At 37.6% G+C, this 18,392-nt stretch overlaps 3 protein-coding genes across 3 annotated transcripts in view; 1 reads left to right on the top strand and 2 right to left on the bottom strand.

Moving 5' to 3' along the window:
* Positions 1–18,392, bottom strand: part of LOC134667309 (ubiquitin carboxyl-terminal hydrolase 4) — a 358,087-nt gene that overhangs the window by 139,189 nt on the left and 200,506 nt on the right. The gene's annotated exons all lie outside the window — the stretch shown is intronic.
* LOC134667314 (casein kinase I) lies at positions 5,121–14,211 on the top strand. The gene is made up of 8 exons (XM_063524660.1): positions 5,121–5,483; positions 5,803–5,913; positions 6,384–6,576; positions 7,476–7,618; positions 8,034–8,236; positions 8,894–9,053; positions 10,100–10,180; positions 10,641–14,211. The coding sequence occupies exons 1-8, from the start codon at positions 5,408–5,410 to the stop codon at positions 10,697–10,699; spliced, it is 1,026 nt and encodes a 341-aa protein (XP_063380730.1). The 5' UTR covers positions 5,121–5,407; the 3' UTR covers positions 10,700–14,211.
* LOC134667631 (L-xylulose reductase-like) lies at positions 15,042–17,525 on the bottom strand. The gene is made up of 5 exons (XM_063525057.1): positions 17,436–17,525; positions 16,900–17,152; positions 16,477–16,591; positions 15,887–16,089; positions 15,042–15,191 (listed from the first exon to the last, which is right to left on the bottom strand). Exons 1-5 carry the CDS (start codon positions 17,482–17,484, stop codon positions 15,080–15,082), a joined length of 732 nt encoding a protein of 243 aa, XP_063381127.1. The 5' UTR covers positions 17,485–17,525; the 3' UTR covers positions 15,042–15,079.

The raw sequence follows: 18,392 nt of genomic DNA, 5'->3' as shown, positions 1-18,392 counted from the left end.
GTAAACGTATCGTACTACCGGAATTATTCTTGACTTCTGATAGTTCTGATCCTCGGTAAGTAGTGCTCGGCCGTAATTTCAAAATTCAATAAAATTTACGAACAATGCTTAGACTAAACGGAAAAGCGCATTTGAACAAATTAACTCGGTACTTACCTGTATGCTTATTCAAGGTAGCAAGTAGCGTAAACACGCAAAGGAAAAAACGCGAAGTTCTACAACTATTCGGAACAAAGTGATATATACCTATGTGCATATAATAAAATTTATTAGAATTTATATATATATATATTATTCCAGATAATCGGTTCTTTCTCGTTTCGAGTATTATAATGAATATCTGGGAGACCGAGCTTTGCTCGGAAAACTAATAAAATAAAAAATGCGCGTTTTCCCAGAAATAAGATTTTTCGCCCCCGAAAACCCCCTTGCAAATCTCATCGAAATCGTTAGAGCCGTGTCCGAGATCCCCGAAATATATATACAAGAATTGCTCGTTTAAAGGTATAATTAAGATACCACATAAAATTTAAAAAACAAATTTTAAAAGTCTGTAATTTCTGTTCAGAGTATAAAATATGTACCTAGGGATGTAATCAGATCTCTATTGTCTAATATCTAAACTACTCTCAAAATACATTCAGAATCTAGACTTAGTTAAGCATTTACTGGATACCTATAAGTATACATATAATTCTCCCTGAAGGTGCCAACAAATGTATCTTTCTACGCCTAACTTAGGCATCTACAGACGTTGCAACAACTGGCATGCCATGCGATTTTACGACTAATGTAGGATCAAAGAATTCAATCGTTGGACCAAATGCCGCAATGTATTGAACATTATTGGTGGTGTATAGAGAGCCTTTACGGAACTTTTCTCAAGTTATAGTAGAACAACTATTAACTATATATTATATTATAATAGTCAAAGTGAAAAAGAAAAAACACTCAATTGCAAAATATTTAATTTCATCCGTATTTTAGAAGACGAGTATAGATTGGTTTAAGAAATATTAATTACTATATTTCTTACATGTACCTAATGGCAACAATTTTAGTCTCACGAATCAAGGTAATGTAAATTTTGTGATTATTAAATTCGTAACGTCAAATCTCATTTTATAGTTACCAATTTGTAATAACTTTAGTAGGTACCTAAATTATTTAATTGATTTAAGATAAGAGTTATTGCATTTGTAGTGATGTTTAATAATTAAATTTTATTTTTAAGTTTTATTGTGAGTAGGTATATTTTTATGACAATTAATGGTGTTACTGTAAGTATATACCTACGTATACCTACACAAAATTGTTAATTATCGAGTTCTAGAAGAAACTACGATACCTCTATCAAACCTAATTAAAAAGATAGAGGACTAAATATTTTCTAATAATTATTATTATTAACGTTTATATTTATAAAGTTATAAAAAAACCAAATCCATCTTAATAGTCCTAAAAAATAATGATGTTAGTTTCGGAATCTACACACCTACTATATTTACTTATAATTTTAATAACATAAATGATACCTACTTACTGAGAATGCTATGTATTAGGTACATTTTATATTTATTACCTATGTAATTAGAATAAGGAAAAGTTTTGAAAAAATATATAAAGAAAATTATACATATTTCAGATGAAATGCAAACGTGCACTTACCCTTGTTTGATTTATTTTCTCCTTCCATGAAAGTGAAACCAATTTGTCTGGTTGTAGCTAGATATTGCATATCTTTGGGTTCCCAGGCCGTAGGAGTCGGTGATGAATATTTACAAATATCATAAAAGTTGTATACCTATACATGTACCACACATGTGCAATACAGTCATTATATGTTTTCAGACAAACAAATTAATATAGTTTTCAAACCTGTGTGACGTGATACGTCTAGGTGTACTGTTTAAAATGCACCACTCTCCCCCCCCCCCCTCCACCTGACGCTCGACCCCCCCCACCTTGAAATGTGTCCCCGTTGGTAGTTTTTTGGCATTCTCACGAAAACTATAATAGATATCAAAAAAGTGTCAAGGACAGAATTAATCCTCATTAAATTTAGAACAAAAATGGTCTTATGTGTTTTATTATACGTTGGACGGTATTCAAGCTATAAGTACTTGTATAATCTTAAAATAACAAAATAACCATACTAGTATGACGAAATGCAGAATATCTTCAAAACGGCTAGACCGATTTTAATAAAATATACCTAAAAAATCACCGCAGTGAAGCCAGCTATCAAACAAAATAAACTACATCAAAATCGGTTCATCCGTTTCGGCGTTACGAAGTCACAGGTAAACACAGAAATACAAATTTTTTTCAACTGCACCCAATAATTTTGTAAACCGATTAATTTTGATCAATTATTTTAATGGGATCATGTCCCTTGAAGTTTTAGCTTTACGAAAAGTTAAAAAACATGGAAAACGGCCCAGTATTTTTCAAATTATCGGCATTTTCCCGATTTGTGAGTGGTTTCGTGTTATCACGCGCACGAGTTGCCCTTGACCCCTATAAAACGGGGGGTAGGGGAGGGGTTGTTATCAGTCACTTATCAGAAGTTGACCGGTACACATATCCGCATATTTTCCCGTAAAGAAGACCTGTGAAAAATGGAAACCACTGAAGCTGAAGTCCGCCAAGTCGTCCAGCTCAGCTCCTGCAAGAGGGGCGTAGCCAACGTTCAGTAGCTGCCACGCTGAATTTAAGTCAATCTACAGTTTGCAGAGTTTACCAGAGGTTCCAACGGACTGGATCCTTTACTTCAAGACCAAGAAGCGGCCGCAAAAAGTGTACATCAGAGAGGGACGACCGCTTCATTGTCACAACATCTCTCCGAGATCGACACCTGACAAGCGTTGCCATCCAGCAGCGTCTGCGTGAGATACGAGGAGTGGCTGCCAGTGAGTGGACAATAAGAAGAAGACTTAAGAAAGCGAACTTGACACCCAGGAGGCCTGCAACGGGGCCCAGATTGCTGGCGCGACACCGTACAGCCCGAAGAGAGTTTGCAGAAAATCATATGGACTGGACCATTGAGCAATGGACCCCAGTTCTCTTCTCGGACGTGTGCAGAATATGCTTGAATGGATGTGACCGAAGAGGAAGAGTCTACAGAAGGCCAGAAGAACGGTTCGCCCAATGTTGCTTCTCCGAAAGCGGTGGATCCGTGATGTTCTGGGACGACGTTTCCTATGACGCGCGAACAGAGCTGGTTTTCGTGCCTGGTGGGGGCCGTTGCGCGACCCGTTGCAGGCCTCCTGGGTGTCAAGTTCGCTTTCTTAAGTCTTCTTCTTACTGTCCACTCACTGGCAGCCACTCCTCGTATCTCACGCAGACGCTGCTGGATGGCAACGCTTGTCAGGTGTCGATCTCGGAGAGATGTTGTGACAATGAAGCGGTCGTCCCTCTCTGATGTACACTTTTTGCGGCCGCTTCTTGGTCTTGAAGTAAAGGATCCAGTCCGTTGGAACCTCTGGTAAACTCTGCAAACTGTAGATTGACTTAAATTCAGCGTGGCAGCTACTGAACGTTGGCTACGCCCCTCTTGCAGGAGCTGAGCTGGACGACTTGGCGGACTTCAGCTTCAGTGGTTTCCATTTTTCACAGGTCTTCTTTACGGGAAAATATGCGGATATGTGTACCGGTCAACTTCTGATAAGTGACAGATAACAACCCCTCCCCTACCCCCCGTTTTATAGGGGTCAAGGGCAACTCGTGCGCGTGATAACACGAAACCACTCACAAATCGGGAAAATGCCGATAATTTGAAAAATACTGGGCCGTTTTCCATGTTTTTTAACTTTTCGTAAAGCTAAAACTTCAAGGGACATGATCCCATTAAAATAATTGATCAAAATTAATCGGTTTACAAAATTATTGGGTGCAGTTGAAAAAAATTTGTATTTCTGTGTTTACCTGTGACTTCGTAACGCCGAAACGGATGAACCGATTTTGATGTAGTTTATTTTGTTTGATAGCTGGCTTCACTGCGGTGATTTTTTAGGTATATTTTATTAAAATCGGTCTAGCCGTTTTGAAGATATTCTGCATTTCGTCATACTAGTATGGTTATTTTGTTATTTTAAGGTTATACAAGTACTTATAGCTTGAATACCGTCCAACTTATAATAAAACACATAAGACCATTTTTGTTCTAAATTTAATGAGGATTAATTCTGTCCTTGACACTTTTTTGATATCTATTATAGTTTTCGTGAGAATGCCAAAAAACTACCAACGGGGACACATTTCAAGGTGGGGGGGGGTCGAGCGTCAGGTGGAGGGGGGGGAGAGTGGTGAATTTTAAACAGTACACCTAGATGTATCACGTCACACAGGTTTGAAAACTATATTAATTTGTTTCATTTTCCCATACATTGATTACATAGAATAACTCAATGAGGGCCTACCGCCAACATGGAAAAACGACAATCGTTATCTGCTTCTATCGCTTGAATACGCAAGAGCGATTGAAAGGTCGATAACGGTTTTCGATGGCCTTCAGATCAGGCGGAGGGCCTTCAGATCAGATGTATGTGAAATGCGAATGCGGAGTGCAATAAAATTGGGTTCGCAGACGCGAAATTTCGATAAAATTGTCTTATGATAACACGAAGTTGTAGGATACCAAGCAATTAGAATAACAGACTCGCCGGGTGTACCACGTGAAATTTATATTAATATACTATTACTAATTTAATTTATTTATATTTCAAATTAACACAACATACAGCACTAAAACTCGCTAAAAAGTGTGTCGGAACTCAAACTCGGGTAAGCAGAAACAAATCGGGAGTTTGAAGATAAATAGGTGCTCGCAAATCAAAAATATGTATTCCAAATTTCAAATTTCGCGCCTAGTTAAGCCATAGACATATTTGGTTTAGTTCATGAATGGTTTTAACAATGGAATTAGCCCAAACAGCCATAAACCATAGACTTTTATTTCATATTTATATCAATATTTTATTATTTTATATTATTTGCTATTTTAAATTTGAATTAGTAAAATATAATTACTAAAATAATTATAATTTATTTTACGCAAACGTTATCTTGGAATATTTTTTTACTTTCAATGTTGCCACAGCTGGCCATCTGAGAGAGAGAGCGTAGATAAAAATTAAATTCCTCATGTGCGTGTGTAGGTAGAATAGGTTCAATCTAAATTTTATAAGTAATTTGTATAATAAAGAAAGATTTAACTTTGTTGATACGTTATTCTATATATTTTGTGACATCAACGGATTGCGAAGAAATACAGTCTGCAACAAATTCCACCCAAGATTACTGAGTTCACCTGAATACAGATCTGCGTCTATCGCAATATGGCCGTCCTGTAATGATTCGGTGGTCAGTGATATTATTGTGATTTCATCTCCTACGAACAATCAGCATGGAACTGCGAGTCGGTAACAAATACCGACTGGGTCGTAAGATCGGTTCGGGGTCTTTTGGAGATATATACCTTGGTAAGTATGAGTTGAGATTATTGTAAACAAAGAAAAACTGATGATAGTGGGCCAGCTGCGATTTTTTTTTGTTTCGAAATAACTAGTTGTTTCATTTTGTGTTGGATACTGTGTAATCTTGAGGTCATCTTAATTCCTTGCTTGAGAATATTAGAATTCAAATGGGTATCTGTTTGACCATGATGAACTTGATAATGCAAATCTTTTCCCAGGTGAATCTAATCTACTTATTCAGCTTCAAATTTACATTGACTTTGAGATGAAACTTAAACTACAATGCAGGTTTACTGTTACTAAGCATACGAATTTCTACTTACAGGCACCAATATTGTAACTAGAGAAGAGGTAGCTATCAAATTAGAATGCATCAAGACAAGGCATCCACAACTACACATAGAAAGCAAATTTTACAAACTAATGCAAGGAGGAAGTGAGTAAAACTCTGAATGGTGTACATTATTATGTGCTAACTTAGATACCATTTATATCCATAAATACTTAATTTTATATAATGTAATTACTCACCATGTTTTATTTATTCCATCAGACCCTACAATATGACTAGTCTTAATAGTATTGTAGTAGTAATAGCCTTTATTTTAGTACCTATTGCTTTGACCGTGCTTTAAAAACTAAGTGGTTTAACTTGTATTCAACCATACTTTGTATCGGGTCATTTGGCCCGGTGCCACAGTGAGCAAGTTTAATTTAATGTGGTCATCTAAGTTATTATTGTTAGTTGGCAAATCATTTAACTAGTCTTACAAAGAGGAAAATAATGTACACATATTAATGTATGATACAAATCCCTAAATATGTATGTGTTTTTAACACAAGTATATACACATTTAACAATATAATACATATGATTTACCTTTTAACCACTATTTTTTCATTCAGTTGGTATTCCTGCTATCAAATGGTGTGGATCAGAAGGCGATTACAATGTTATGGTAATGGAGCTGTTGGGCCCATCTTTAGAAGACTTGTTTAACTTCTGCTCTCGCCGCTTCTCCCTCAAGACTGTTCTACTCCTAGCTGATCAGCTGATTACCCGTATTGAAGACATACATTACAGGAATTTCATCCATAGGTTTGTATTATAATAATATTTTCTTTTTTATAATATGCCACATTGGTTAATGTGGTTATTGGAAAATACCTTGGTGTATAATTAGATTAATAAGGTCCAACATACAAGAAAACTGGCAGTGAATTTGAATACAACAGTGCGATTTAAGAGGAATTTCCTCCTGCGGACGTTCCGGCTGTGGAATGAGCTCCCTTCCGAGGTTTTCCCGAGGGTCTACAGTATGGGGTTCTTAAAAAAAGAAGTGGACAGGTTTTTAAAAGGTTGGCAACGCGCATGTAGCACCTCTGGAGTTGCAGGCGTCCAAAGGGTATGGTGACTGCTTACCATCAGGCGGGCCATATGCTTGTTTGCCATTGATGTGGTATAAAAAAAAAGAAAATAAGATTGATATTCTTTAATTTAGAAATAGAACAAAGATATGAAACTGTTCTCATTGAAAATGGTTTAGATTACTTCAATAGTAATTAGTAAAAAATATATTGTTTATTGCTGGTAAAACACAAAAACTAGAGTACCTATAGGTAGGCAATAGACATGTTATCTCTGGTAATGGCAATACATTTGTGCGCATTGCAGGTCAACTAGGGTTATTGATAACTTGGTTTTCTTACGCACAGTCATAAATCATAACACATAACTGGTATCACTGCATTTCTTGTATGTATAGATAGGTAATAAATATATAGACATCAAACAGGTTGCATTTCATATGATATTGACTTGACATACCTATGCAGCAATAATGGCTAATGGACATTTTGGGTAATAAACTTAATGGAATGTTGCATTCCTTTTGCTAAAATGATGAACCTACCATAGTAATCATTCATCAAAAAAGGTTTTTGAATGTGCTTTGTATGTTGATTGAAAACAGTAATATATTAATTTTTTCTTTACAGAGATATCAAACCAGATAACTTTTTGATGGGTTTAGGTAAAAAAGGGAATTTAGTGTATATAATAGATTTCGGCTTAGCAAAGAAGTACAAAGACCCGCGCACTTTGCAGCATATTCCATACAGAGAAAACAAGAACTTAACAGGTATGTCATACCCTTATTTCTTTTCACTTGTCTCATGTCTAACTAATTCTTGCAAGTTTAATTTGGCCTATCCTGGTTCCTGATTGAGCTGCTACTTACATACTTTACTGACAGTTCAATGTACAGTGAGATATGAAATTACATGGAGAAATTATGAATGTATTCATTGATAGCCACGCACTTTTGCCGTTGATGGTACTGTAATCATTAAGCTATCTGATGATGCAGACCAAAGATTAACATAAAAACTGTAATGAAATAATGCAACCTAATTCAGTTTAGGTGCATTAGGATCATCTTGAATTGTTGAGAACACGTGTATTAGATAAATATACATATTTAAACTACTGAAGGGTAACACATTTACTTGATCTTTGACTGATCTCTGCTAATATGTTATTTTATCACCTGCCAGGTACCGCAAGGTATGCATCCATCAACACTCACCTGGGCATCGAGCAGTCGCGCCGCGACGACCTGGAGTCGCTGGGCTACGTGCTCATGTACTTCAACCGCGGCAGTCTGCCCTGGCAGGGGCTCAAGGCCGCCACCAAGCGTCAGAAGTATGAGAGAATATCCGAGAAGAAACTGTCCACGCCCTTTGACGAACTATGTAAAGTAAGTGTACACTCCAAACGTTATATTTAATTAGTGTAGTAGTATTATATGATAAGCGCTGGTGGCCTAGCGGTAAGAGTGTTCGACTTTCAATCCGGAGGTCGCAGGTTCAAACCCCGGCTCGTACCAATGAGTTTCTCGGAACTTATGTACGAAATTTACCAGTCGCTTTTCGGTGAAGGAAAACGTCGTGAGGAAACCGGACTAATCCCAATAAGGCCTAGTTTCCCCTCTGGGTTGGAAGGTCAAATGGCAGTCGCTTTCATAAAAACTGGTGCCTACCTCAATTCTTGGGTTTAGTTGTCAACCGGACCCCAGGCTCCCATGAGCCGTGGCACAATGCCGGGATAACGCGAGGAAGAAGGAAGTAGTGTTATATGATATGAGTCTTGTTTTTCTTCTGAGCTAGAGGTTCACACATGAAAATATTTGTTCTTACGCCGATTCCAAATCGAGCGATGTTCAGTTTAAATCAAGGGTCACTAACTGCTGACCTTTCTTTTTCTTTTCTTTGCGAGTAAAAACGTTAACTATAGAAATAAAAAGTTAAGAATCCTCGGCAGATAAGACATTTCTCTTCTCTTAAAAGTAAGTACTGTACTGAGACAAGACAATTTCGCCACTTATCCAATTTGACCTTATAACATCAATTTTCAGAACCACCCGATCGAGTTCCAGCTATATCTGAAGTACTGCCGACGGCTGCGCTTCGAGGAGCGGCCTGACTACAGCCACCTGCGGCAGCTGTTCCGCACGCTGTTCCACCGGCAGGGCTTCACCTACGACTATGTGTTCGACTGGAATATGCTCAAGTTCGGTAAGTACCAGCTATACATGAAGTACTGGCGATGGCTGCGCTTCGAGGAGCGGCCTGACTACAGCCACCTGCGGCAGCTGTTCCACCGGCAGGGCTTCACCTGCGACTATGTGTTTGACTGGAATATGCTTAAGTTCGGTAAGCCTAATGTAAGCTGAACGAACAGTTAGTTGATAGCTATTGTTTACTAAGGCAGCAAAACATGCCTAAACCATCACAACTGTAATTAATCATCAATTCGTCAGCAGTCATTGCTTTACGGGAGATTGTGCACTACAATGAATTTTACTGTCCGGCAGTCCGAGTTTTTACGGTCCGATATGGCTCGCCATTAAATGTATATAGTAGCTTGTGCACTAGACGTAATTTTACCGTCCGCCATTTTAATTTTCCCCATTCCGGACAGTTTTTTCCGGTCCGAGATGACAGCTATGAAAAACGTGTTTATGCTTGTGCACTTCGTCTGGAATTAGTATTATTCATGACTTGGCCGGGCGGGCGGGGTTGGGGGGGTGTGTTTCATGCCACTGCGCCGCACCTGCGAGTAAAAAGACGGACAAGTGCACGAGCCAAATCATCCGTTTTTTTTCATGCCATATCGGACCATGAAAACTCGGACTGCCGGACAGTAATGTGCACAATATGTGAATTGTAGTGCACAATCGCCCCATGAGAGATTTACTGACTCAAAAATCAGATGCCAAAAAACGGTTTCTTGATTATATTAATTTTGTACGAAACAAAGCAATCATAAATAAATCACTTTTAAAGGAATCTTGCCTTGTTTTAAATTGTGTATACATTAGGGTGGTCCGCGTTATTGCGGGAACGGAACGGCTACAGGATTTTCTATCCACATATTTACATTCTTTTACAATACTTTCCAGATGACCGAACATGGTCGCGCTTTTATCCTCCTCGTGGCTAAGTTACTAACAAGTACATAAGTGACGTAGGATACGATAGACGATAAACCGCAACCATATTTATCTGTATAGCTGTTTGATTACCAAAATGAACTTGTATTTAACTTATTTTAACTATAGGAGGCCAACGCGGCAACTATCAGGCTGCAGCCAATGATCGCACGCTTCGTCGTCATGAACCAAATCAAGAACAAGAAACAAGTAAGTCAATTTTAGCTCAAATAGATATTTAATTCAAATTGATATAGAATTTAGGCTTCATTAGTATTTAATAGAAAATTCATATTTCGTAGGTTGTTACCTACGAAATATGAATTTTCTATTAAATACTAATGAAGCCTAAATAGATGCCTTAACAACAGCACTCGGTAAACATCTTGAAAGTCAGTGTAGGTTGTTAGATCTGAACAATACAATAATGAATGGAAAAAACAATAACGGAGACGAAGAAAGATTTGTTTACATCTCTCTGCGGATTCCTCCGAAGCTGAAATTTTATAAAAATGAACATGCGCTTACAGCCGCGTTTACCGCGCTTAACAATGTACTGTCATTATTAATGACTCATTAAATTATCTGATGTAAAATGAGTGTGCGGCAAATGTATTGCGTTTATCGCAAAAAATGATGTCGCGCTTTAACGTGTCGTGTGTTGTTGCAGCGGCGGGCGCGGCGGGGCAGCCGAGCACGACGGTGGCCGCCATCTCCGAGTGGCGGTGAGGGGTCCCGAGCGCCCCGCACCCGGTGCGCGCCGTGGATCACGTGTTAGACTAACATTTTGTATGCGTTCACGTTGTAATGTAAATTATTTAACTCGCGGGACCCCCCGAGTCTTTTAGTATGAAATTGACGACTTTTTCCGCGCGCGGATTACGTTGCGTTCGAAAATGCTTATTGTTTGATAAGTGGAGTGAATTTGCTTTATGTATATAATGAAGAGTATAGAATATCTCAATTTGGTTATATATCGGGTCTTTTGACGCTCTATCAAATTATAGTAAAGATGAAGGGGAATGTATTGTTTTACGTTTTTTCCTTATTTCACAATCTTAAATTGTGCGTGATTAACTTTTCTTTGTACGGAGACACAGTGTTCTGAAACGACAATTTCATACTTTTAGACGTGTTATTTTATGCTCAGTTGTAATGTAGTAGAGGCGGTCGGATCGCTCCGCGGGGTGCCGGGCCTCGAAGCGCGAGTGTGCGATTGTGTTGCGACATCTGCTCCTGCGCCGTCAGGATGTGGATGATCTCCCGCCAAATTTAACATCCCCGACAGAAGGACCGAATCCCGAAAGTATTATAGTGCAATATGATAGGTCTGTCGCGCCCCCAAATGACAATTTTCATTTTATTTTATTTAATGATCCGAGGGCAAACGTGAACCGAAAGCTTCGATTTAAATTACTTGTAGCACGCCTGAGAACTGTGCCCTGTTTATCAAAAGCTTGTCACTTTTTGACAGCTTTTTGTTAAAAAGGGATTTCCACTTGTATTACATGTTACAAGCTTTTGATAAACGGGCCCCTGGCGAGTTATGTGGTTGACTCTAGAATGATTTGAAGCGGTTGAAATTTATTTTGCTGTTAAGCAGTCTTCCATGTTTATTTATTCATGTCCTTTACTTTTAATCTTCGCATGAACTTCTAACATACTATTGTACTGTTTTTCTGGCCAGCTACAAAAAATTATTAGAGGTTCTTGAAAAAAAAAATACAGCTAATAAAGTGCAAATCTATTTTCCTTCAAACTACATGTTTTTCTAAATTCAATGTGACTATTCATTGCCGTAGTGAATTTTACTTGCGTTGGATTCATGTTTTATGTTTGGTAGCATGTCTAAATTACCTACAACAACAACATGACGAATTTAAGAAACCACAGTGTTTCAATTGCAGAACAAACACTTCATGATCTCATCTTGATTACCAAATTGACGATTTGTTCTTCGGTTGTTCTGACTCGTGAACTGGTTACCAAATCTATCTTTAAACTAGACAATTAATGAACGTACAATATGCTTAAACGCGTTGTGTTTAAGTATAAATAATTGCTCCTTAAAAGTGGTTACACTTATTTTTTTCGTTCCTAATCACTTAATTCTATTCTAATTCCCTTACAATCTTGCGCAGATTTTTATCTCTGATATTTAATGACACTCTCCAAAATCGTAAATGCATAGACAAGATCAATTAGAATGATAGCTTTGAACTTGTACATCTTTTAACGCAATGTCATCGTTCTTATTGGATACAACTGACCTGGTCTCTTGACGTCGCTGGCGAACAAATAGTTAACTGTGTCAACATTCATCTCACTCCATCTTACTTTCAAAATCCTAAACCTCCTTTGTTTACTATAATCTTCTTCAATTAACTACTGGAAGGCAATTTGATCAGAATTTATATGCAGAATCTTAATATAAAGTATGTTGTGCAATATTAATATGGGTTTTGTTAAATTTTCATCAAGCAAGAGATTCCGCTCACCGCCAATATATGGAACGAAATTTGTAAATATATCATAAGAACCGCGTGTATAAACGATGTTGTGCGCTCTCAGTATGTTCATGCGATGGATGTATCATTTTAATCATACTGAAAAGACGAGTGAACCGGAATGGACCACACTTTTTTATGTGACTGAGAATTAGGTTCAATTTTGTGTAAATATTATATTTAGACTTGTGTTGGGTTAAAAAAGTTTCAAGATATTAAGCGTTTAGTTTTTAAATCATTATGTATAGTGGATATCCTAATGACGAGCACTTCGAGTCCTAACCCCTCCAATGGTTTTACTTTGAACAGTAGTATTTTGCACGTTTTGGCTGCATATATATTTTAGTTGACACGACAGGGTATGTATTGGCATTTTTGATTTAGGTAAACAGTCGGTGAATGGGAGACACGTTGACGAGGTACCTATCTGTCACTGCCAAATAAAAACTCCAGTACTCGTAATTGTGGGGGGCTGATGAAATATTTTTGTCAGCCGTTGTGTACTGATTCATTGAATGTATTCCTGACGCTAATTCTTTGGTACCCATCTCACTGTTTTCGAACGGTACCAAAGTTTAACATAACTCAATGTTTTTCGTAGATATTTTGTAGTCGAGAAGTGCGTGAATAAATTATCCAAATAAGTTTTATGATATTGTGTTACTAATTCTTATGTTAATATACTAGTTCATGATATCTGTTGTCCATTTTATTAACAAGGGCGATGCCGAATGTACTGCGTATGGAGAGTTGATAGAAAAACTTGTATAGTTCCTGTATTTCACCAAGACGTTGACCCTAACTCTTATTATTATGACGCTAAAGTCTAATTTTGTTAAAGCGTGACGTCTTTGGTGAAATACGAGAAGTAATAATATTTCCAGTGACATGACGGCGCCGCCGCACCCGCATTATGTAAGAGTGCGTTCCAACAGACGAAAGATTTGGACTTAATTTTGTATATAATAATATAAGAAACTTAGATAAGCTGACACACTGTTTTTTACAATATCTTAGGTAATAGTGGTAAATACATAACTGTTGTAGCGATAATTAATGCCTTCCAAATTATTTTGCTGTTATTGTACACATACCTTTGATTGCGTCTAATTCTGTGTAGTAGCCTGTTACGTGCTGCGTGTAAATATTATTGATTTATATTCGTTATTGTAATGATCTGTCGATCGCTTATGCCCGCGAATTGCAGCGCTCAGACAAAATCGACCGCCGTTAAATCAATATAATTATAACTGAGAAAATAAGTCGTCTTGCATCGTACAAGCAATCCGACGGGCAAAATGACTTAACTGTTTATATGTGTCACTCATGTGAAACTTCACATGGGTGCCGATTTAACGACTTGTACTGTGCAATCATATTACCTACATTATGTAACGACGACTTGATACGACGCGATTTATCTAGTACTGACGCATTTAGATAACAAAATATAAACACAAACTTCTTAACAAATTATTTGAACTGAATATATTCACTATCTAAAACTAGTAACAACAATTATATTTCTTCGAGTATACCAGAGTGTTTCTTTAATTTATATATGATATGTATGATGTCGTGTATTTTGTTCTTTATAAATACATAAATTATGCTAGCCTGTATAGCTTAGCATATGCATTACATATACCTATATAAATTGTTATGCTTGCATTGTTTCCAATGTCCAGTATGTATTTAATTCCTTTGGCACAATAAACAGTAAATAATAATAAACTCTTTCATTTAGCAACAGCATAGACGTATCCCTTTATTTATAGTAGGCACAATTAGAAATATTCTGATGTCCAAATGGTAGGAAAACATGCAACATTAGCCATATTGTAAACCAAAACCATAGAATAGTAGCACCAGTGACTGACAGGGAACCAGTAACCGACACTATTATTTTTTTCCAAGAAAAGCCCCCATTCGCACGGGAGCTTTTTCAACGCGCGTTAAAAAAGCGTTTGAATGACACAAATGGATACCCATGTATGAGTCGGTTAACTTCAAACTCGGGTAAATCCATCTGTCAGATTATTGATATTAAGAAAAGGTAATAGGGTAGATATTTGCTGAGAGGGTCGAATGGATTTACCCGAGTTTGAAGTTAAGCGACACGTATGTAGATGTAGTCGCACGACAGCGGTGGCGCTTTTTATAAAGCGTTGTTGGATTTTCGACTTTAAGCCTTGGTCGTTAAGTCGAATTTAGAGTGCGGACAGATTCAAGCGCTTTTTTAATGTGGCAACCCTGCAGTAGCTGCACAGTGTTACCGTATGGCGAATGGGTTTTCTACCCATATTTTCTTCGATAATAAGTTGAAGTGTTAGTTATGCTCTGGTTTCCTAGGATAGCGGTGCCGTCATATAGCGGCCGTCGGCCGTCACCATACAAATACTACGACATCTACGACATTTAGCCGTATTATTTAGTATGGAGACGACCGCTATATGACGGCACCGCTATCTTAGGAAAACCTATCTTTACTGGTTCCCTGTCGATCATTGGAGCCACTACGTTACGAGAACAAAGTAGATATAGGCGCCTACAATTGGATCAGATTTCAAATGCAAATTATTTGGTCTCATTGTTTATTAGTTTACGTCGCTAAGAATCCTCCATCCACCGGCAGCTGAACGCCGGTGATCATAGAAGCTCGGCTGCTGAGCAAGAATAACACTGTATTCACGACGTCCTCCACCTCGCCAAACCTATGGAGAAAACAAAAACACTAAATATATCCATAAAACCATTCTAAAAAGACAATATAGAATACTAGAGCCGGACCAAGCTCACTCTGCACCGTAGGTTATAAAATTAAGTGTAGACCGCCATAAGTAAAGCATAAGAAAGAAAAGACGTCGTTTTCATAAAAATTACGTTCTTGTCCCACACACTGTCATTGGGTCGATATTGTAGTCGCACAAATAACCGCTGAAGTAAGTGACACGGTAGGTAAGGTCCCGTTAATTATGCAGTAACAAAGCTGATCAAGCGCGTTTTATTATCTATTTACCACATGTCGCGGTATAACACCATCTAGTTTAGCTGTTTAATTTGCATCTACAATATTTTGCACAACTTTTTTTTAATGGCATTAGTTACTTATTCTCGTCAAAAAAGTTAGTACGATACGAAATCTTGTTATAAATAAGCCAAAATATAACTTATGACAGCAGTTTTACACTATAAATTAGAATAGAATAGAATAGAAATAATTTTATTCGTGAGCACAAACACAAAATAAAAACTTATACTAAACAGAGAAGCATAAAAAAGAGAAAGTGCCACGAAACGGTCTCACCTCAGCATGTTGCTGGCGACTTCCAGCGCTGATCTTCCGATAAGACCATCCAATCAAGTGAAACAATCACGAGGTAACATGAATAACAAGAAGAAGAATTACCTTCCCAAAGGTATCTTAGCGAGCAAGTTGCGCGACTTGTCGGGGTCGGCCCACACGCGGCGCCCCAGCTCGGACATCACCGCGGTAGGGTTGACGGTGTTGACGCGGATCCCGTGCGGACCCAGCTCCAGGGACATCACACGCGTCATTGAGTCCACGGCGCTCTTTGAAGCGCAGTAGGCGACGTGATTTTGTAGGGCTGCCTGTGTTTTACACATAAATTAACTATAACGAAACAACAATAAAAGGTGTCGGTTGCACCAAACTGTTCGTATCGTTAAAGAGCTCCGAGTTAAAGAGTTCGCTAAATTTTTATGTATGGAAAGTTTCATAGTATAGGAGCGCGCCGGCTAACGTTGATCAAATGATCAGTCTGTCAAATGTGGTTGGTGCAACTGGCCCTTAGTAGGTAATAGGTATCTTATCTTATTATTTCGGGGGTCCTTTCAACCTTTTGCCTTCTAGGCTACTGTACTAGTAAGTAGGTTAACTAATCTTTTCTAATACAACTAATATCTAATCTACAAATGACTGTCAAAGAGAATTCTTTTAACAAACAATAAACCTGAATTAGTTACTTAGGTACACACCTTTGAAGCCTTCGACGATATGTTAACTATTGAGCCCTTTATTTTGTGTTGTATCATTTTCTGCGCTACAACTTGACTAACGTTTAGAATGGCCCGAACATTTATTGACATCGTCCTGAAAATTATGAAAGAAGTGATTGTTTATAATTAACTTTGGCACAAAGGGAAAGGCTGGGAGGAAATTCGTCGAAAAAAGGGAGCTCATTCCACAATAAGTTCCCTTCACACACTTCACTTTTGGAGTGTAGACGTTCATATGATGCGGTGATCGCTTACCATAAAAAATGTATGCCTGCCCCGGGCGCCATATCCTCTAGCTACGCCACTGGCGGGGAAATTGCTCCGCCCGTGTTTTGTCCTTAGTAGAAAGTATTTTTACATTGCATTCATAAATCATAAAAAAATAAAAGAGGTACGTTTTACCTATCAAAGCTAGTTGGTGTGCATTCTAAAAACGGTTCTATAATAGCGACACCAGCATTATTGACCAAGCCGTCGAACACGCCGAGCGACTCCACGGCTTTCCTTGTCGCGGCCCAGTCGCATAGATCGACGCATGCCGTTTCAATTGTGGGGTATTCTGACTTCAGCTTTTGTTGTTCGTCGGGCTGGTTTGAAATTGTCACTACGTTGGCGCCAAGTCTCCATAGTTCAATGACAATGCCTTTTCCGATTCCTGCAAAATATGGAGCTGATTTAGCATGCGAGTTTCATTACATTGCGTAAATAAAACCATGTAGTTGCTTCTCGCCGTCTTACCGGGATAGGATTTCCACCCTACGATAGGATGTAGGTCAAGGCCTAATCAAGTACTGAATAAAATGTAATTATTACAGGAACCTACTCGTATATGATGTAAAAACAAATGAAGTTACGTGTTGAAACAAACATGGTAGAAATGAACATCAGGAATATACTTAGTTCTAATAGCAAACTTATTCTAAACCACACAACTCTACCTTGAGAACCTCCAGTCACAAGAATCCTCTTTCCCTTGAATGTATCCATCACTCGAGAATAAATAACCGACTGTTCGGACAAGGCACAGTAGGTAGGTATCTACTTCATAAGTTCAGTAGAATGATATATAAGTATCATCATAAATGTAGTTACATAAGCTGTTTATCTTGCTGGACCATTTATAACTATGTGCGATAACATTGTGTAACCTTTCACATAAATCAAGTATAGTGTCAAAGAAAGATGACCTGCAGCTGAACGGGTACCTATTTGCTTTTTTCAATGTTCATGTCTCTGCCCGAGAATCACGATACTATTATCCTCTTAGATCTCATTAAATTAATTGCCCCCCGCACTACTAAAACCATAGTAGCATTTAATCTCTATTTACCCCCATAGGGGATGATTCCCAAAATAAATAATATCCTATGTTAGGTATATAATAATATATTCGGTTATATTACTTAAATTGTTACCCCAATATTTTATGTCCAGCCGCTTAAGCAATTGAGTAATAATAATAAACACACAATATTTAGCATGTAGTAGGCCTGTCTATACAATTTTGATATGATTATATTAGTATGTTATAATTTCGTTCTAAGGATGTTCAATCTTACCTTCTAAAGAAGTTGGTATAATAAAACTCACTTTTACGAATTTGATTTTAGGATTTATTAACAAAATTATAAACAATGTTATAATTGAACAATCGGTGTAGAATACCTGTCTTTAAAAATATTGGTTACTTAAGTTAAGTAAATGAACACAAAATACAATAGGTCTTAAAATTATAATTTTGAATACAAAGATGTTAATTCAAACTGGTTATTGTAACCGTTTTACTCGCACATAGTTAATTATAGCTTGTTATTTGGTTATTTAAAAAGTATAAAGATAAAAAACAAGAGTTAAAAAACTGTTCTAAGAAGCTATACAATAACTCAGATTGCGCT

This window comes from Cydia fagiglandana, chromosome 9 (genome assembly GCF_963556715.1).
Source record: "Cydia fagiglandana chromosome 9, ilCydFagi1.1, whole genome shotgun sequence".
Lineage (NCBI taxonomy): Eukaryota > Metazoa > Arthropoda > Insecta > Lepidoptera > Tortricidae > Cydia > Cydia fagiglandana.
This window is presented reverse-complemented; position numbering and strand designations above follow the sequence as displayed.